Here is a 21332-nt window from a genome sequence, read left to right on the forward strand (position 1 = left end):
CGCATGAGTCACGCCGCATGTTGCCACAGCGACGGCATTTGCTAGCTGTCTTGTTGCAGCTTGCAATTCCTGACAGCCAACAAATTGGCCAGCAAATTGGGGGAATTGTGGCCTGACCTGGAACCAAAAACTATCCCACGCAACAGGTTTTCGCCTCACTTTATGGCATGTGTCCCCAAATGGAAAAGTTCTTGTCCACCGCGGACCACTCGTCGTCATTAACTAACTCTGTGCCCCAAAAATCGTAAAATATTTTAATGGCAAGTTATTAAAAATTAAGCAAATGACGGGGGGACAGTGGATAGGGAGGTAAAAAAGTTACGATCTCCAGCTGTTGTTCCGGGGAAACCAAGGAATACAAAGTTGAAATCCGACGACACATTTCAAGGGGCGGAGGTATTAACTACACTTTTTTTTTTGTTGTAATTAAGCAAGCTGTTGCAGCAACACATGTGCGTGCTGGCAAAACAAAGTAAAAAATAAATAAATAAAAGTAAGGAAAACAGAAAAAGAACAAGCAACAGGCTGCGGCATTAACTTGGTCCCCTGGCAACAGTTGCATCAATGGATGCGTTTCATTTATTAATTTGCACTCTCTTGTTGCTGGTTTGCCGGTTTCTTTTCTCTGCAATTTCCGTTGCTGCCTCAAGTTGCAGGAGGAGGAGGAGAAGGAGTTGAAAGGGCCTTGATTTGGCCCTTCCCCTCAGCTTCCTTCTCAGCGCCGTCTTGGTCTCTGTACTCTTTGTCTGCGTCACGCAACAGCAAATGAAAACGAAGACGACATGGGAACCTAACCTTGAAATACATGTTTCTTTTAGCCGGGCCCCCATGCTTCTTCCCCCCCTCTGAACTTTATGCCTTATTTATATTCTGCAATACAGAAATATATACTTGGAAAAAAGTTTGGAAAGCAAAGGTTACATAGATTTTAGTTTAATAATTTGCTTTGAAATCTTTCTAAGCTTTTAATATATTCTCTTAGAGAATGTTGTCTATATTAGAGAAAATTGCTGGCTTAATTCCATTCCCTAAATAAGTTTCCTAATACTTTGAAATTATGTTTTTCCGAAAAGAATTTATTAAATAAGACTTGTCATTTTATAATTTCTAAGCTTTTATTTATTGATTATACAAAAAAGGGGCGTTAAGTACAAATTCTTCTACAATTTCTTTAAAAATTTCTTAAATATTCTTTGAATTTTCTTCAAGTGAAAGAAAGATGTGGGTGCTGGTGCTGTACACCATCCATTTCCAGAGTTTTGCTTGATTAAGCCAGCTCCTGCTTCATCTTCTGCTCTCCCCCCATAAGAAAACGAGGAAGAGCAGACGCATTTTCCTGGAATTTCCTTGGCGAAAATGAACATAAAGCATTTCTACGTAATCAACTGGCTGCTAAAAATAAACACTGCTTTGGGGGCTCATCGGTTTATCGGCTTAGCGAGTTTTGGCAACGCGACTTCAATTAACCCGACATGATATGCTGCTACTCCCGAGCGGCCTCGGGGCATGACAGGCTGCGGTGTATTGACAGAGAGACGGACGTGGAGCCGGGCTAGTCGTTGCCCAACATAATTGACAGCGGAACAAGTGACTTGGCGTCGAGTTGGAGAACATTGGCAGAATGTGTCAAAACATCAGGAAATCAAAGTCGGGTCTTGGGTGGCCCCCCTAACACGATATATGAGCTGTAAAGTCGTGTTGTTGAGTGGCGCTTAAATTCGTATTAAATCCTATATATCTTATCTTTATGCTGGGTTCAAAAAGTCCCCAGTTAACACAGCTTCTCGAAAAACTAAGCGTATCCAATCTTTCCGTTTTAATCGCAACTGTGTAAAAGGCAGTAATTTCCACTCACCCGCTCGTCGAGCAACTTCAACAACTTCTTCACAATTTAATTGCAGCTGAGATGTTGCTGCTGTTGCTGTTGGTGTTGCTGTTGGTGTTGCTGTTGGTGTTGCTGCTGTTGATGTTGCTGCTGTTGCTGCTTTTGTAGCCTCTATTGTTGTTGCTACCTTTCTTGTTGTTATTATTGTGGTAGCACAAGTTTGTTGTATTACCCGTTGACAAAATTGCCCTGCTGCCTGCACCAACATCCGGCAAGTTCTCCAAAAGCACAGAAGCAGCAGCAGCAGCAACATCTAGCCGGGCTAATGGCAACTTTGACTTGGCTTTAATTAAACAATCTCCGCTCTAAACTTTTGTGTATTTTGCCTGAGCGTGTGAACAGGGAAACGTATAAATATTTGGCATACATATGTACAGCAGTCACTATTTGGCATTGAATGCTAAACACTGGAAAATTTAATTGATATCTAAAATAATTAATACTATTAGATCAACTTTCTTAAGCATAGATTTTCAACCTCTATTTCTTTCCCATTTCAATACCGTATTCCAAATCCTATTTAATTGATTTCTCAGTGTATGATTTGAATTTCAATCCGCATAATTTATGGCTCCTCACAATGTTTGATTTTCCCACACTTGGAGAGCTACCAATAAGCAGCTGATTACATTTGAAAGCGTAATGAGGCCTAAACCAAATGCATGAGAGCAGCAGCAGCAGCTTATGTTGCAGCAAGTGCAGGCCACCGACTTGAACTTGAACTTTGAACTCCTGCTCTTGTTGGCTTAGCTATGACTTATGGCTTATGGCTTATGGCCGGATTAGCCACTCCACCTTTTGATGCTGAGCTGCTAAGCTGCTAAGCTCTCCCTCCCCCCTAAAGCCTAATTGGCAGTTTTGCCTTTAAAGGCCCGAAGCAAATAGTTGACATTTGGATTTGGCTTTGGCTTTGGCAGGATCGCCCACAACATCCGTTCGTAATGCTGCGGTCTTTGGGCCCAACCCATTTGCGAATTCTTTTGGCCAAAAACTTCATCGCATAACTTGACTTGGCAGCGGATGTAAACAGGCCAGGGAGTGAGCGTTCCATTCCTTCTCCTGCTTTGCATAATCTCGGAACACAGGTGACTGGGGCTGCTGTGCATATATGTATAGATCCATTAATACGTGCGTACGCACATAACGATAAATGTATAAATAAACACCAGAAGGGGCCATTCCCCCAGTGGCAGCCGCAGCCACGCATAAATCTCACGTGCAAATGTGGAACAAAGCTCATCGGGCATCCGAGAGATGCCTCCCAGACCTCTGTTCCCTCCAGTTTCAGTTGTGGAACACACACAAAACCATATAGAATCAGCATCATCTCTGGCCATGGCCATCTCATCGCATCTCGCGCTTCACATCGTTTCAATTTCGTGTTTGCGCTTTTCGCTTTCCTGTTCTTTTTTTTATTATTATTTTGTGCGCAACTTTAATGGGAATCAACACCAGGTGATTAAATTTAAATTCGGTTCTGGAAATTCTTCTTCCACTGCGGTTTTCGACCGATTGTGAGAGGTGAGTCAAGCGCGATTTTAACCTACTTTCCTTCAGCACCCGAATTCCGTGGATGCCACTTCTCTCTTTGGCCCACAAAAAGAAAAATTGGTAGCTAGCTGAGGAAAATATTATTAAAAAAAAAATTGGTAAGAGAAGAGGTTTGATTATGAGATACTCTGTAACTGTTGAAAATAGGATCGAGGATTAAGAGCCTTGTCTTTAATGGAATGTTTTTAATTGAGGAATATGTAAACGAGACCAATGCTTTTATCTACCTTTTCCCCTAAAAGTTTTCTTTGAAAATGCATTGCTTAAATAATCTTTATTAATTCGGCCTCTAAATTCTCAAATTTTCTTCTTATTGGGATTACAAACTTCATCCCAAAACCACTATTCCCTATACTCTACTCTTTAGAACTAGGATGTGTTGTCTAGAATAGCCTGCAGAACTTTTGCATTGCTGTTGGTAAAAAAATAAAACCTGTTGGCCTCATTCGACAGACTACCGCCTGCGGTCAAGCTAACTGTGTTTTGCGGCATACACAATATCCGATCCGATCAGAGATTAAGGCAAATATATATACATATATATAGAGAGCGCCGCCAGAATGCAAAACATCGAAATGGGTTGCCGCCGTAACGAATGGGAACGGGTTTCGTTAACGGCCATTTTCGCGTATATCGAGTGTTTATATATGCAAAATGCAAATCCCATTCCAGATCCAGATCCAAACGTGGGGCATCAATTAATTTGTAACGCCCACGGACAGGACAAGACAATCCTACCGTTTCCAGGTGATCCATTCTCCGCCTTCGATGGACAGCAAACATGGCTAACGAGCTGCTGCTGCTGCCGCATCCTGATACTCGCTCTCGGCCAATTTATGTAGATTTATTTGTGTAACACTTTAGCCACAAAACACACCTTTGATATCTCTCTTTTCGCCGGTTAGCAATCTCACCGGAGGAAAACAGCATTCCTGATGCCACAGCAAACAGCTCAAGCCAAACTTGAAAAATAGCTTAGAGAGATATGTTGTCCGATTGCAGCTGCTTCTGCATTCCAATTCGAAGAGACAACACCATCTTCATCTTGGCAAAAACGGCTTTTATATGGTCAAATGGGCTGTACAATTTGTTGGGCATTTTCTGCATTTCTTTTATGCCTTTGACAGTTTTCCAAATCGCCTTCAATTCGCAACAATTGTATCTGTACTTCTCCTGAGATTGCCGCTCCACTTGCTTTCCATGAGAATGGGCACAACTCTCTCGCTGGTTTTTATGCTGTTTTGTGTGGCCATAAATAAATGGCCAATCGATGCCGCAATCGAATGCAAATGAGTGAAAGAAAAAATGCAAACAATTAACAAAAAGCCATAGCTCTGGAGGAGAGCAAAACAAACGGTAACGAAAACCGCGAGCGGAGGCTAAAATTTATGTGTAACAATGCGAGCAAAAAAAAAATACAGAGAAACATGGTAGCAACATTTAGCCCGCACTGTTATGCAATTTGCTATAGCCAGGCCAGAGGCACCCTTCCCTCATCCCTCATCCCTCATCGCTCCATGCGATGCCAATTGTTTCTGCGACCGCGTTGCACAAAGCCGAGATTTATGCATATTAACGTCAAGTCAAAACGCTGACCCAAAACTGCAAATCTAACAGCAGATGCAGATGCAGATGCAGAAATCAAGCGTGGCAGCAACAGAAGCAACAAAGGCAACAGTGCTGCCAAAATATTGATTCGAAAACTGCTCAAATATATTTAAAAAAGGTTTAAAATTAAAGTCATAGATTACAAAATAATACAGAAGATTACAAAAAATCATTAGGCATACAAAAAAAGTTATGCAACTTATGTAAATAACTTTGACAAGATCTCCAGAACTGGTTCATATCCTGGTTAAAAGGACCAATATTTCGGAGACAATCAGCTTAAATCCAATAATGTAACTTAAATAAAATAAATATGAATTATTGAATTATAGTTAGAACAGATTCCCCAAACAATATTTTGTGTCTAAAAATGACAAACTCTCATCTCTGAACCAGTAAAACAGCAAACAAAAGTGGAGCACGCCGGCAACAATGGGTTAACAATGGGTCAACTTTCCTTGGTGCCGGTGCTGACTTTGATAAATGTTAACCGAAAGCAACCAAAAACTGTTATTGTTGTTGCTCTTGCTCTGCCAACGGCTGCTGTTGTCATCTCCATTGTTGCTCCGCTGTGGGTGTTGTCGCAGCAACATCATCGCCACACCAGCAACACTTTCCCAATTAGGCACCTTAACTACGTGTTTTTGGCCAATGTGACACACTTGCGTCCCCATATGCTGGTCGCCATATGGGGAAGTTAACTTAATGGCTTAAAGACCTCAAAATCGTTACATTGTTACCTGTCGGTGGATGGTGTGAAGTGTTTCGGAAGAAACACCCATAAGAAACGTTTCGGTTTCTTAATCTGTCAGAAGATCTTCCGGCTAAACAGTCATAAATTGGTGGAGTGTAATGTGATCTTCACGAATGATATGCCCTCGGGAATAATCATAAGAATAAGTACAAGAATCTAGAAGTGAGAATCATGAAGAGGCGTTAAAGAACGGTATACAGGTTATTATAAGCACAGAGGAAAAAATAAGTTCGAATAGGGAAAAAACTAGGAGATTTTATGACTTATATTGTCTTAATAAAATGTGTCATTATTATAAAGTCAGAGGTACTTTCAACCCAATACAAATCTTTAAATATCTTTAATGAAGTTAATTGCAAGCACACGTTTTATCCAAGTTTTCTCAATTTAAAGTTTTTATTAAAGACTCCAGTATGTCTTCTATCAATCTATAAAATCCCGAGTTTCTTTTGTTCTCTAAACTAATTCTTCAAGTGCAAACAACTAGTGTCCGATTCACATTAACAAAATTAGCGTTCATCAAAGCAACATTAAGTTTTTTGAAAGAATAAAAGCTGTCCATAAAAGATCTCTGGAACTACTCTACACTCATTAAATTACCACAATAAAGTTCTACACAGGAAATTTCACGGAATTACAAATCGTTCTCTATTTGTGTTTAGGAAATTATCAAAATAAATGGCTTAACTCCTTAGAAGGAAACCAGTTTGCCATTGAATCATTTCTAGAAGCTTTGTCGTCTTTCTGGCCAAATAAAGCAGTCACTTCCAAAGCCATAAATGAGTTCGTTTGATTTGTGGAACTTCCTTGGTTTTTCGCTGAACACCAACTGTGACAGAGTCAACATGTTGCAGCATGTGGAGCCTGGGACCAGGCGGGGTTTTGTTGCATTTAGAAAGTCATTTTCATGGAAAAACAAAGTAAACAACACAATCTGCCAAGTGCGGTGGCAGCTGCGATTACCCAACGGCAATCGAGGGCCCCTGCCGCCTGTCGAATGCTTGACAATCAGAGTTAATTATGTGGCTGTCACAGTGCACTCCCTGTGCCAAACTATCGAGCCACCAAATCGCCAACAGTAACCAATTTCCCAGAGAGGGAGCAGACAGCCACATCATCATCGTTGGTTAAATTTCAATAATTCCATTATCAGGATGAAGATTGATTGATAAGCCGGCCGTCTGACCAAATGGCAGTCTGTGGCCATGATTTGGCCACATCCAGCAGGCGGCTCAGCCTCTCCACTCAATCAATATTGAGTCATGCGGCAGAAGCCCAGCCAGAAATTGTGTTGCAGTCAGGGAAAGTTAACTTAACTTAAGTGAGATTGCGCAATTTCTTTTTTTGCAAACGAAAGTTTAGGTTTATGAACTAACCAACGCGTCATCACCATCATCATCTGTAAGCCATAACTCACGACTGCCTTTTTCCATTACAGAATATGGCCTAAGGCTGTTCGTCGACAAACGAGCAACGAGAAGCCCCCACGATGTCGTCCTCCATCTGTGCGCACTTCACCCAGAATGCCTGGAAGAAAGACCTCTGCTCGAACTGCTTCAAGTCCAAGGATGAGCACAAGGCAGCCGCCGCAGCAGCCGCCTCCAAGTCCGGTGGGAGCAGTCACAAGGCGGAGAGTCAGGTGAAGATGGATTATCCCAACAAACACAAGACGCCAGCCAAGAGCATTATAAAGAAGGCCTTCGGCGTGAGACTGACCAGCTCCAGCTCTGGCTCCAGCTCCAGCTCGAGCAAGTCTGGGAGTTCAAAGAGCGGCAAGGTATGCTTTCCCAAGCAGCTGCACGAGATCATTGGCTATGGAGGCGAGTGGTCCGACGATGATGACGACGACGATGATCACGACTTTATGAACCTGGGCAATGAGCACGATGACATGGCCATCACCGAGACGGATGACGAGGAGACGGTGGAGCTGAAGAGGATCACGCGGGCCAACACAGACTTCAATATGAACAATGGCAACCTGCTGGGTGATGCCGAGGACAATATCAAAAAGTCCTTTGCCGCCTTGAAGCTGGGAGCTCCCCAGGTGGACAAGGAGGGTAAGAAGCAAACCCTCACGATCAATGTGATGCCCTTTGGCCAGCCCCTAGGAAAGAGTGCTGCCTCTCCTGCGGCCAAAGGTGCGGCCACCGCCACAGCAGTCACATCCTCTGCTGGAGCAACGCCAGCCAAGGCCAAGCCAGCCACCGTAACCACAACAGCCATTAAAACCAGTAGCAGCAGCAGTAGCAGTAGCACTAGTACGGGAACAGCCAGTGTCATCAAGAAGGTGACCACCACTCTTACGCCCACACTGACCATGACCAAGAGCAGCACAACCACAAGCACTGCCAGCACAGTCGCCACAACCACATCCTCGCGAGATGGCAAGGACAGTCCACCCATCGAGCGGGCCATGGAGAAGTCGCTGCTGGACGAGATCTCCGAGACGCTGGAGCAGAACCACAAACAGAGTGAGACTGGAACCACCAGTGGAGTCTCTTCCGGCGGAAGCGGAGGCGTTAACAGCCACGCTACCGGCACCAGCAACAAGATCAAGTTCGAACTGAGCGCCCTAAGCGATGCCCCAAAGCCATTTCTCGACCTTAAGAAGCCCATCGCACGTAATGCGCCCATCACTCGGGACCAGGCAAAACCCAAAGTGAATGTGTGCCACAAGTACTCGGACACGGACAGCAACTGCTCGGACACGGAGAATGGGGTGTCTGCTTACTACGATGTGGTGGAAACGCAGCTGAGCTACGAGAACCTGCCCGATGGCAAATACTCGGAACAGGTGGGTGTGGCCACCACCGCCCAGACGGACGCCTCTGGGAACTCCCACTACTCCAGCTCGCAGTACATCACGGATATGTTGCTCAGCTCGAAGACCCGGGCCGCCAGCTACAACCTGCATGAGGGCAACTTCATGACCAGCAAGATCACTTCAGATGGTCTGATCGTGACCAAGTGCAGTTCGGACGATGCCCTCGACTCCACGGGCAGCAGCTTCGATGGCAGCTCCGACGAGGAGAATGCCTACAACATGATCCGCAGCGAATCGGACTCGGGTATCGGGATCAGCCTGGGCAGTGAGTACAAGAACGCAAGTGCGGTCAAGGGAGCGACCAATCAGCAGCTTCTGGTGGAGAAGAAGCTCAGTGCGAGTACCAATAACTCAGACTACGAGGACATCCAGGTGGGAGATCAGGCGGTGACCAAGCCGGCTGTCAAGAGCCGGGAACTCCACGGCGAACCCGATGGCAGCGCCGATCCGGACAACAGCCTGGAAGTGAAGCAACAGCAGCAGCAGAAGGAGCAGCCGGAGCAGCAGGTGCTGCCCGCCCTGCCCAAGTCACCGCCACCGCCGATGAAGATCGATGCACGGCCTTCGTTTCTGCATGGCCTCAAGAAACCAGAGTTACCAGTAAAGCCACTGGTGACCAACAGTAGCAACTCCAGCTCCGTAGCTGGCACTAGCTCCAACAGTCATTCCCCGCTGAAGAGCTTCCTGGGCAAGAGACAGCCCAGTTGCGCCGAGCAGCAGTTCATCAGCCAGCTGCAGTCGGCCATCTCCAAGTCCAGCGAGAGTCTGCTCTTGGCCAAAGAGAGTCTAGCCGCCGACGAGGCTAAGCTGAAAAAGGGCAAGGCCCCGAATCCGCCGCCGGAGCCGAAGCTGAGCGCTCCGCCCACGCCGGAGCGGGACTACAGTCTGGTAGTTGAGTTCGAGCAGGCGACGAAAGCGGCCGCAAAGCCAGCGGAAAAGGCCACATCACCGAGCTCGAGTGATGTGTCATCCGGAGATAAATCATCAACCGTTGGAGCTGCCCCAGGAAACTCTACAGGACCAGCCACAGTGACAGGATCACCTTCTGCCAACAATAGCAGCCTGTACACCCGAAAGCCCGCTCTGCCAGCGGCCGGAGCAGCACCTGTCATCCGGGAGAAGGACAAACGTGAACGGGCCGTGATCAATCCCAAATTCCGCAGTCTCAACACCTTCGTGATGCAACGGGCGAATGCAGCCAAGCAGCTGCAGCTGCAATCCGCCAGCTCGGTGCTGAGCTTGAAGCAACCGATGACGCCAGAGCCCACGCCCCGCAATCAGCGTCACCTGTCCATGTCGGAGGAGTGCCTGGCCGCAGCTGGTCTCGACAAGAAGTCGTCGTCGCCCTCGGCCTCGTCGCCGCAGAAGCAAAAGTCCAAGTTCTCGATCAAGAAGTTTCTGCGCATGGGCAGCAACAGCGGCAGTGGCTCCAAGTCCGGAGAATCTCTGAACAAAAAGGAGTCGAGTGTTTACACAGAGATTTGCACCGGCACGGAGGAGGGCAGTGCCTCTGGCAAGCCCCGCCTGGTAATTATCCATCCCATTGACATTAATCCCACAGCCGTGGAAGTGGTGAAGGATATCACCAAGACCAGTGACTCTGTTTCGGCTCAGACTGTGGCCGTGGTTACAGCGAAGCCACCGGCTCCGCCGCTACGCTCCAGTGCCAGCGAGGGACAGCGTGCCCATGAGGCCAACAAGCCGGCACGTCCTCCGCCACCCAAAAGTGCGGAGCTGCGACGTAAACAGAAGACGGAACTGACGGCCACATTGAGTGCCAGCAGTGTGGAGTCCACAATCCTGGCATCGGGCAATGGTTCCGGATCCGTCAAGCTTAAGGCCGACAATGTCTATGCCAATTTGGGTGAGTAAAAGAAAAGGATTTCACTTTAATATTTAAGAATATATAGCCTGAACCTTTTAAAATTATTATAAATTACTTAATTACCTGGGAAATTTTTTCAAATATTATAAACTTTCACTGAACAAAGTTCAAACACATAGGCTTTAAAGTCTAAAACCTTTCCACACACTTGACTTTAATTGGAATTCGCACTCATACTCGTACCTCTATTTGTTTGGTTCACCTAGAATTGGACATTTTATGTCTGCGAAATTCCGCAAATCTTGAATGCTAGTTTCAATCTCGTTTCCATTGACCCAAATCCAATGAGGCGTGGGCGTTTCTCCCTCATCTCCTGCCAGCAATTTCTCCCCAATATGCGATCGCATTCCAAAAGAAAGCGTAAGCAAATCACGTTCCCTGACAGCGCCCCAAAAATATTCAGGGCGACCTTCAGAAAAACAGCCAGCTCATGTCTGTATGTTACAAAAAACAGAAGATATATGTGGGTCTGAAGGGTCTCTGGGCACTTCACCCACTTCTCTTGACTCGTTGACTTCAATTGCACGAATCGGAAACGTAACAAGAACACGTATAAAATCACCGTAAATGGCGAGAGCAACAACTTGGCTAGAACCAAACGAATCCGAACGCAGAACAAGTTACGCATTTTAATCAATATAACGGAGGTAGATACGGAGGGAATACAGGTATACCTGGCCACTCATGACCATATCCGCCGCATCCAAACGAGTGTGATGAGCCACAGACAACCGGGCTCGAACTGGGTTAAGTGGCCAAAGCCAGAGAGCAAAATAGTTTGTTTGGCGAGATAAAAACAAATCGAAATGAAAATAAGCCAAGCGACCAGGCCAGGCCAATGAGGTAACCACATGTTGCTGGTTATCTGGTTTTAGCCAGACCAGGAATAGGATCGAGAACTGGAGAACTGAAAACCTGGTGAAAATATCGGACCAGAGACCCATTTTTTTTTGTTGGCCTGACACTTTGCGGTCAACTGTGGCCAGAACTTGTTACACCTGCTGCTGCATCAGGCACATCTGGCACCTGGTAACTGGCAACTGGCAATCCACAGGCACGACTTGAGCGAGAACCATTTGTTAGAAATCTCGCATCCCAGAACCACCATAGAGAGACAGAGAGCAAACACATTCAACCTCAACCGACCAGCGCCAGTGCGAATTGTAATTTGGCACGAATTTGGGTCAAAATCGCAATTAGTACTCGCTGGTTGTCAAACCAGCCTCACCTGGGCAGGTGAGCTTTGATGGCTTTTCCACCACACTCTAGCGACCGGCAAACATTTGGCATGGCCCCATGAAGACCAAGAAAATTTGAGGACAGCCTGGTGGGAAATCTCATGAATAAATTAAGGCTAAGAAACATTCGAGCAAAAAAGAGAAAGAAACTCTTTATCGCTTTGAAAAATAGCCACTTTTATCGACTATTTAAGCTGTCCATGATAAATGGGCCAAAAGCTGGCAAGTGACTAATAAGTAGAACATTTGTACAAATTATTTATAATATGAAGCGGGAAAGTTTACTAGTTAGGCAGTCCTTTTTTATTTATAGATTCCAGATTAAGTAGAATGGAAACCCTACATTCTTTGGGTTTTTAAGATGTTAAGAAAGTGAAGAGAGTTTATAAATAGAAAATATACTATAATACAATATATAAACAAGTGCTTAACTCACTCAGTAGTACTTACCTCTTTAATTAATACTTGTTTTTAAACAAAGTCTTATAAAAGTCTTTTCATTTATAGAACCAAAGACAGGTGATTCATCAAAGTCTTAATATGACTATTAAATCAATTATTTTACTCATTTAAATCATGCCAAGACAGCTAACTCTTTTCACATGATTCACTTCATGATAAACTCTAATAAACCTTTCACTTAAACCCATTTTCCCTACTCCGTTTCCAGGTGAGATCCGCTCCTCAATCGCACCGCGGAAGCCGGAACGCACGGCCAGCATGCGGGAGCGTGAGGCGCAGCTGGAGCTGGTGCGCAAGCGTGGCGTCCTCACCGACACTATTTCCATTTGCTCGTCAAACGGTGAGAATGTAGGAACGGATCAGGGCAAGGCACTGCCCAAGCCAACTGCCACCGGCTCTGGACTCCTGACAGAATCTACTGGAAAGTCTGCATCCACGGCCAACAGCCGGACCAGCACCTTCGAGCGAACTATGCCGCAAAAGAAGAGCGAACCGAAGATGTCCATCTCCAGCAAACTGGAGATCTTCGAGCAGCGCTCAAACTCTGGCGATGCCACGGACACGGCCCAGCGGAGCAGCCTGAAGGATTCAGTGCGCAAGATTAACAGTACCATTGATAGTTACCTGAAGGACAAGCGCGACTATGAGAACATGTATGAGTTCGTGAAGATGGGTTCACCGCCACCGAGCACAACTAATGGCCAAGCCACACCCACTTCTGGCTCGACCTCAACGCCTCCGCCGCCGCCGACGCGAAGCAACATAGATCTGGCCTCCGTGGCTGGTCAGAGATTAACCCAAGCCACGCGGCGTACTAATAGCCAGAACAATAACAATATCTACTCGGACACGGCCTCCATTGCCAGCTATACGCGCAGCGAATACGGTCCAGTGAGGAACTACGGATTGAACAACAGTTTGGGTGGGTATCAGATCAGCTATCTATATGTACAATCTCAAATATATTTTCCAATTTAATATATAATTTTGTATAGCCAATATTCCACGCATCATCTCCGCCTCTTATGCTGGCAGCGAGGTGGGTGAGTTCGACATCTATGCTCCTTATAGCTATTACGGCAGCGAGGCGGGTGGCGATGTGGCCACGGACATAAACGACAGCGTCTGGGGCATGCCACAGGTGGGTTCTGCTACAAAACATACTATATACTCAGCAGATATATACATAAACTTTCAACTTGATCTTTAGGGCAACAAGAACCGCAGCAAGGCCACGAATCGTTTGCGCATGCGCAAGGGACGCAGTGTCGTGCACAAGACCATCGAGGATAACTACACCGCCGTGGTGGTGGCCAATCATGAGGCCCTCGCCCAGGTGCTAGATCAGGTGAGTGTTTCCTTTACATCGAAATCTAAACGAGGAATAACACTAACATATATCTCTTTCAAACTCACAGCTCCAGCAAACTCCCGTGGTGCCAACAGCCCTGCGTCCGCTGGCCAACGCCATCAACTTGCGCTACGAGGACTTCACCATTCTGGAGGGCGCCCAGGCTTTTGTGGTGGGCAAGAAAGCCTTCCATGCGGCACTCTGGAGCTCATCGCCGGTGACCTTAGCCCTTTCCGCCGACTGTAATCAGTTGGGTGGCGTGGGTGGTGAGCTGAGCCAGCTGAGCGGCGGAGTGAGCGATGTGCTTAATCCGGTTACCGAGTTCTGCGATTTGGTGCCCAGCTATCAGCTGCCTCTGATGCCCTCTACAGAGGTAACCCTGCTGCAGGCCACCATCTCTGTGCTGCCCAGATTGCAACTGGAGACTCTCCAGTCAATCGGAGCGATACTCAAGGGCAAATCGCAGGTGCTGGACAAGAGTAACTTCAATTTCCGCGGCTCCATTCCCAATCTCAGTGGCCTGAAGGATGGCAATGGAGCCAGCGCTGGAAATTTACGGAACGTGGTCTCTGTGCAGAATCTGAGTACCCTGAATGAGGAATCCCCTAGCATCACAGGCTCTGGAGAGGATGGTTCAAGTAATGCCAATGCCATGCCCGCATTCGATGATGTTATGACACGGGAGGTCGCCTTCATAATGCTGCAGCTGGTCAATGGCATGAAGAACCTACAGGCCAAGGCGATCGAAGAGACGCCGCTCAGTCTGTCTAATGTGGTGCTGTCCAAGGACATGGACAATAAGGACGCCCAGGCGCGTCTTTGCGTTCTGCAGGGGTGAGTTGAAACCAACTTTGAAGTCAAGAAACTTTACTTATTTATGTTATATTCCTGCAGCAACAACAACGATGATGATGAGCCCATGGGCACGCTGTGCAAGTGCGCCCATTCCGCGCTGACCGACATGCTGCCCGCCACCAAGATCACACCCGTTCTGGCGGACATCCTGCAGCAGGAGCGGGCCGAGTCACTATCCAAGGCCAAGGCCGTGCTGGAGTTTGTGCTGTGGGGTCCCTCGGATGTGGCACTTACGGGCTCTGTAAAGGAGCGGGAGCTGGCCCTGCAACGCTGGCTGGATCTGGAGCGGGCCACCGTGTTGCATGGTTTAGTACGAACTCGGGTGGAGTTGACCGTGTATGACGAGTGTCATTTGATGTTCCTCGTCCGGTCCACGGCCAAAATGATGAACGATGCGGCCAAGATAGTGTGCAGCTACCAACAGCAGGCAACGGCCAATGGATCGGCCAGCCAGGATTAGTTCCAGATGTTCTTCTAGTTAACCCCAAAACACAACACAAGGCTAAAGGAATTATCTTAACCATACTATACTATACGAATACGAAACTGTCATAGACACTTAGTCCATAGCGTCAACGAATGAAGCATATATAAATATATATTCTCAATCGCCCCATTTACGCATAAAATATATACTATATATCTTTGCCCAGCGTGCCAAATTGTTTCGCGCGGAAATTGTCATGTAAAAATATATATGCCTATATCAAGCGATTTGTGCAACATGAATTAATTTGTAATCTACCTGTAAGTCACCTAATCTAAACGAATATATTTATACTTTCCTGTAAGCGTACATACGCTTTGTATACTTTATCGAATTGCAATTACTACATATGAGATAGTATGCCAACAATTTGAGTAGCAGAACAAAACAAAATTTGGTGTTTGAATAAATACATATACATACATATAAATATATATGATAAACATAAATAAATTACAGTATAAATAAATAAATGGAAACCTATAAGCACTTGATGTGGTTTGTATTTATAGGGTATGGTAAATTTCTGTAAAATGGAAATATATTTATAACCACTCGATAGTTCTATCTTATAAAAATTGGAGAAAAATTTGTTGATAAAATACGAAGTTATTAAGTAAAGGAAGTAGTGTCTTAGCTGCTTCTAGTAAATATTACGCAACATTTTGTGTAGCAACATTTGCTTAGAAACATATTTCCTGAGCATGCCGTCATGTTAGATTTAAGACTAAACATATGTCCCTAAGTTTCTTAACTCAACAGACAATCCATGGGATATCGGGTATTTCAAAGTCCGTGATGTGTAGCTTACTTTTCTAATAATATAGTTTCTGCGAATTAAACATTATTCTGATGCAATGTCTACCTAACTGTCACGAGAACTCTTGAAATTGTTTGTCATAGTGAAAAGTTTGTTGCAGCTGATTAGATAAAATGGTATTGACGCACTATATATATTCTGTTTAATTTCTCTCTCTCTCTCTCTATTTGGACCCTCTAGAATTTTTTGAACCTATGCCAATGGAAGCGATCAATTATACTAGCTTTAACACTGCTTAATTTTTTTACATATAACTCGGGTTATATAAGTCAAACGAAGTTCCACTTCCCAGAATAAAATAAACACATCGATATTTTTGTATGACAATTTGTTCGGCAAATCTAAGTTTAAAAAAATCATAAGTAAGCCAATTTTAATTCGGAGGGCTTTCCTATCTTAGTTTTGAATTGGTTAATAAATCTTCATACCTAATTCATGACATTTTCACTTAGTTTCCAGCTTCAGTCTAAAATTATAAAAGAAGAAGAAGTCATTGACAATTTCCGAATTAATGGGTATACAACAATCTATATGACCTCATATTATTTGTGAGTAATTTTTTTGTTATTGAATGAGTGTTGTTTTCCTTATGTTTTTGTTTGCAATTCACAAAGCTCTCGTAAACCTGTTTGCCGCTCCCTCTCTCAATTTCTCTCTATTTATTTTGTTATCGCCGAAATTAGCAGGAAAGCGCTGCTGGCCTTTGGAATATAAAACTAATAGAACCAAACCATGGGTTAGTTTCACTTTGGTCGGGAGCGAGCAAAGTTCGTAGCGTGGCAAAAATGTTAAAAGGTCGAATTGGTCTATATATTATTCAGTCGCAAAGAGCGGCCCTCTTTTCGACCAGTCAACAGGTAAACAAATACATTTTATACTGACCAAAGGCTATAAAAACTAGGAATTTGTTAAGAAAATTATTGAAAACCCCATGAACAAATGTTGTTTATGATACTTTCCAGCGCTGGCAGACGAGTGCGACTTCCGCTGAGACCAGAGATGATCCGGAATGGCTGCAGGCTAAACCCTTCGAGGAGATTCCACGGCCTAGTTCGCTCTCGGTGTTCAGAAAAATGGCCCTGCCTGGTGGCAAGTACAAGGACCTCGAATTTATGGAGGTGTTCAAGGCCATGAGAGATGATTACGGGGATGTATTCTTCTTGGGAGGCATGCTGGGCAGCCCCCCCTTCCTCATGACATACAATCCGAAGGACTTTGAGGTGGTCTTCCGCAACGAGGGCGTGTGGCCCCTCAGGCCTGGCAGTGACACCCTTCGTTACCATCGAACCGTGCACCGAAAGGACTTCTTCCAGGGCGTGGAAGGAGCAATTCCCTCACAGGGCAAGGCCTGGGGTGACTTTAGATCGACCGTGAATCCCGTCCTCATGCAACCCAAGAATGTGAGGTTGTACTACAAAAAGATGTCGCAGGTCAATCAGGCATTTGTCCAGCGGTACGATTCCCTAACTAAAATAGATCTTAAAGTTCATAGTTCAATGTAATATCCCATTTACAGTATTAAGGACATCAGAGATTCCACCACTCAGGAAGTCCCTGGAGACTTCATTAACACCATCAACCGTTGGACCCTCGAGTCGGTATCTGTAGTCGCCCTCGACAGGCAGCTGGGATTGCTCACGCAGGAAGGCAAGGACACCGAAGCACTTAAGCTCTTCCAGCACCTGGAGGATTTCTTCGTGCTCTCTGGTGACCTGGAGATGAAGCCCTCGCTCTGGCGTTACTTTAAGACCCCCAAGTTGAAAAAATTAATGGCGGCCCTGGACGGCCTCCAGAACATCACATCGTCCTATGTGGAGGAGGCGATCGTGCGCCTGGAGAAGGAGGCCAAGGAGGGAGTGGTACGTCCGGAAAATGAACAAAGTGTCCTGGAGAAGCTCCTAAAGGTGGACAAAAAGGTGGCCACCATAATGGCCATGGATATGCTTATGGCCGGAGTGGATACGGTTAGTATTTCTTTCAAGGATATTTGGAATCCAAAATGAAATTTTGCTTATATTCAGACCTCGAGCACTTTTACTGCCTTGCTGCTGTGCCTCGCCAAGAACCCGGAAAAGCAGGAAAAACTGCGAGAGGAAGTGATGAAGGTGCTGCCCCAAAAGGATTCCGAGTTCACCGAGGCCTCCATGAAAAATATCCCCTATCTGCGTGCCTGCATCAAGGAATCCCAGCGAATCTATCCCCTGGTGGTCGGAAATGCCCGAGGCTTGATCAGGGATTCGGTGATTAGCGGCTACCGGGTTCCGTCTGGTACCTTCGTGTCCATGGTTCCCATTGGTTCTCTCACCAGTGAGGAGTACTTCCCGAAAGCCTCCGATTTTCTACCCGAGCGCTGGCTGCGTAATGCCAACGATTCTGCCGGCGGCTGCCCGGCAAACGATCTGAAGACCAAAAATCCATTTGTGTTCCTGCCCTTCGGATTCGGACCCCGGATGTGCGTGGGCAAGCGCATTGTGGAGATGGAACTGGAGCTGGGCATTGCCCGACTCCTGCGTCACTTTACGGTGGAGTTCAATCATCCTACCAAGAATGCTTTCCGCTCCGCTCTAGTCAATTTGCCTAATATCCCACTGAAGTTTAAGTTCACCGATTTGCCCAATTAAGATAGCAATTTTTCTATGGATTTTGATTATTTTCTGTTGTGATAAGATGTGTTTTTGATGAGTTTTTTACACATTTTGAGGTAGCACTAAGTTCAACAAACAAATATATTACAGAAATTGTCACTAAATGTTCTTTTGTATATTGTATTTTTTAAATAATATATGTATATTTTACTGAGTACAAAAATTGTCACTAAATGTTCTTTTGTATATTGTATTTTTTAAATAATATATGTATATTTTACTGAGTACAAAAAGCATATATTATTTTTTTGTTTGGCTTGTCATGCTGACAATATTTAGTTTTCAATGCCATTGACACTGACCGATATGATGCGAGAAGCAAGCATTTAATTTGTTTAAGTTTATTAAGCTTAAGTGGTATGTGAGTGTGTTTTTTTTTTAGGGGCAGATAAAAAATATAACACAGTTCTATGTGTATTCTATTGCCTCTGCTATATTTGTTATGATAGCACCGCCTTCTCTGAGCGGGAATGCTCTCATATATTAATAAAACAAATGTTTCCCAGCGAATTTTGGTTCTCTCGAACCTGTTTAGTTTCCTCTCCGCTGGATGGAAGCTCTCTGCTGGTGTGTTGTTAATGTCCAATTAAGTCGCAAAGCTCTCACAAACCTTAGGAAAACCAAACATTTATTAGGAATGACCGCCTGCCGGGGCACTCAGTTTTGTTTTGGCGATGAACAAGCCAAGTTCTTTAATATTGCGAAAATGTCACAAGTGCGCAGTAGACTATCAGCATTAATTCAGTCGCAAAAAGCGACTCTCTCACTCAGCAATCAGAAGGTAAATAAATGTTATAAATATAAACAAATTATCTGGACAACTATCAGGCGGGCGTATCAAGTGGTCTAAACATGCCATAATATCGCTTAAAAGAAATTAGAAACTCATAGAAATATGCCTTGGAATCTAATATATATAATCTGAATTATAAAATTGTACTCATTCAAGCGCTGGCAAACCAATGTGGCCACAGCTGAGGTCAGGGGCGATTCCGAATGGCTGCAGGCCAAGCCATTCGAGGAGATCCCCCGCATCAATATGATGTCTTTGATAATGAAAATGTCCTTGCCCGGTGGCAAATACAAGAATATGGAGTTGATGGACATTTTCAAGAGCATGAGACGGGATTATGGGGACATATTCTTCATGCCCGGCACGATGGGAAGTCCCGCCTACCTGAGTACCCACAATCCGGAGGACTTTGAGGTGGTCTTTCGCAACGAGGGCGTGTGGCCCCATCGTCCCGGAAACGATGTCCTGCGCTATCATCGTGAGGTGCATCAGAAGGAATTCTACGACGGCGTCATAGGTATCATTCCCTCGCAGGACAAGTCCTGGGGAGAATTCCGCACCACTGTGAATCCGGTGCTCATGCAACCCAAGAATGTAAGGCTGTATTACAAGAAGATGTCTCAAGTTAATAAGGAGTTTGTGCAACGGTATGGAACCCTCAATAACTTACAGATCGGAAGTTTATAATACCATATCTCTCTGATATAGTATAAGGGAAACTAGAGATCCCAATACATTGGAGGTGCCCGATGATTTCGTAGACACCATGAATCGCTGGACCCTCGAGTCGGTGTCTGTGGTGGCCCTGGACAAGCAGCTGGGATTGCTGAAGGATGTGAACAAGGAGAGTGAAGCCCTCAGGCTTTTCCATTACCTGGATGAATTCTTTATAGTTGCCGCTGATCTCGAGATGAAGCCCTCGCCATGGCGGTACATCAGGACACCAAAGTTTAAGCGTTTAATGACCGCCCTCGATGGCATCCAGGAAGTGACATCGGCCTATGTAGAGGAGGCGATCGTGCGCCTGGAGAAGGAGGCCAAGGAGGGAGTTGTACGTCCGGAAAGTGAACAAAGTGTCCTGGAGAAGCTCCTAAAGGTGAACAAGAAGGTGGCTACCGTAATGGCCATGGATATGCTGATGGCTGGAGTGGATACGGTCAGTATTTGGTTTAAGAATCTCTTGAATGCTAAATTAACTTGTAATTCCATACAGACCTCAAGTACCTTTGCTGCCCTGATGCTGTGCCTCGCTGAAAATCCCGAGAAACAGGAGAAGCTGCGGGAGGAAGTGATGCAGGTGCTGCCTAACAAGGATTCAGAGTTCACTGAGGCCTCAATGAAGAGTGTCCCATATCTTCGTGCCTGCATCAAGGAGTCCCAGCGTGTCCGCCCCTTGATCGTTGGTAATGCCCGTGTCCTTGCCAAGGACTCCGTTCTCAGTGGCTATCAAGTGCCCGCCGGCACCTATATATCCATTGTTCCTCTACATCCGCTCACCGACGAAAAGTACTTCCCACAAGCTTCCGAATTCCTGCCGGAGCGCTGGGTACGCACCCCCAAAGATGCTCAGTCCAAGTGCCCGGCTAATGAGCTGAAGTCCAAGAATCCATTCGTTTTTCTGCCCTTCGGATTCGGACCCAGGATGTGCGTGGGCAAGCGCATTGTGGAAATGGAACTAGAGCTGGGCATTGCCCGAATCATTCGCAACTTCAAGGTGGAGTTCAATTATCCCACAGAGAATGCTTTCAAGTCCGCACTGATCAATCTTCCCAACATACCGCTAAAGTTTAAGTTCACCGATTTGCCAAATTAATTACTTGGTCTATAAAATAATACGATTTAAAGGTCAGTGTAAAGTCCGAGTCGAGTAATTATAAAGATAAAGCAATATATATGTGATATTTGTTGGCTACAAAGGGGTGTGGTTTTGCTCTAAGTTAGGAAAGTTTTATTGAACATTGTGAAATGCTTAGGAAGATGTTGCTAGATGTTGGCAACATAGCTAGGAACATGTTGTCAAACCTGGCATTGTTTAGGCCTAAGCAACAACTTTATATATACTTTAATATATATGTATATCTTTAGGGTACCTCCTTTTATACCAATGACTGCAGTCTGTATAAAAACAAAAAAGAAACCCTCAAATCCCCGATGATAAGGAATAAAACACT

The 21332-nt window shown here is 45.3% G+C and overlaps 3 protein-coding genes across 4 annotated transcripts in view; all 3 read left to right on the forward strand.

Moving 5' to 3' along the window:
- Window positions 1-15392, forward strand: part of LOC110188389 (uncharacterized) — a 37962-nt gene extending 22570 nt beyond the window's left edge. The window contains exons 1-7 of one of the 2 annotated variants that reach the window (XM_020958110.2): window positions 7011-7119; window positions 7237-10489; window positions 12419-13132; window positions 13206-13351; window positions 13421-13558; window positions 13629-14395; window positions 14456-15392. In XM_020958110.2, coding sequence (XP_020813769.2) covers window positions 7288-10489; window positions 12419-13132; window positions 13206-13351; window positions 13421-13558; window positions 13629-14395; window positions 14456-14876 — 5388 coding nt within the window. In that variant the 5' untranslated portion in view covers window positions 7011-7119; window positions 7237-7287 and the 3' untranslated portion in view covers window positions 14877-15392. Of the gene's footprint in view, window positions 1-7010; window positions 7120-7236; window positions 10490-12418; window positions 13133-13205; window positions 13352-13420; window positions 13559-13628; window positions 14396-14455 lie in introns of those variants that run through there. The other variant, XM_020958109.2, reaches the window with a different exon arrangement.
- Window positions 15393-16445: 1053 nt separating this feature from the next.
- On the forward strand, window positions 16446-18531 carry Cyp12a5 (Cytochrome P450 12a5). The gene is made up of 4 exons (XM_020958035.2): window positions 16446-16580; window positions 16686-17176; window positions 17240-17687; window positions 17745-18531. Exons 1-4 carry the CDS (start codon window positions 16509-16511, stop codon window positions 18342-18344), a joined length of 1611 nt encoding a protein of 536 aa, XP_020813694.2. The 5' UTR covers window positions 16446-16508; the 3' UTR covers window positions 18345-18531.
- Window positions 18532-18582: 51 nt separating this feature from the next.
- On the forward strand, window positions 18583-21077 carry LOC110188288 (putative cytochrome P450 12a4, mitochondrial). The gene is made up of 4 exons (XM_020957987.2): window positions 18583-19149; window positions 19318-19808; window positions 19870-20317; window positions 20375-21077. Exons 1-4 carry the CDS (start codon window positions 18919-18921, stop codon window positions 20972-20974), a joined length of 1770 nt encoding a protein of 589 aa, XP_020813646.2. The 5' UTR covers window positions 18583-18918; the 3' UTR covers window positions 20975-21077.
- Window positions 21078-21332: the final 255 nt, after the last annotated feature.

The sequence above is a fragment of the Drosophila serrata genome, unplaced genomic scaffold (genome assembly GCF_035046125.1).
Source record: "Drosophila serrata isolate PLE 108 unplaced genomic scaffold, ASM3504612v1 contig_269, whole genome shotgun sequence".
NCBI lineage: Eukaryota > Metazoa > Arthropoda > Insecta > Diptera > Drosophilidae > Drosophila > Drosophila serrata.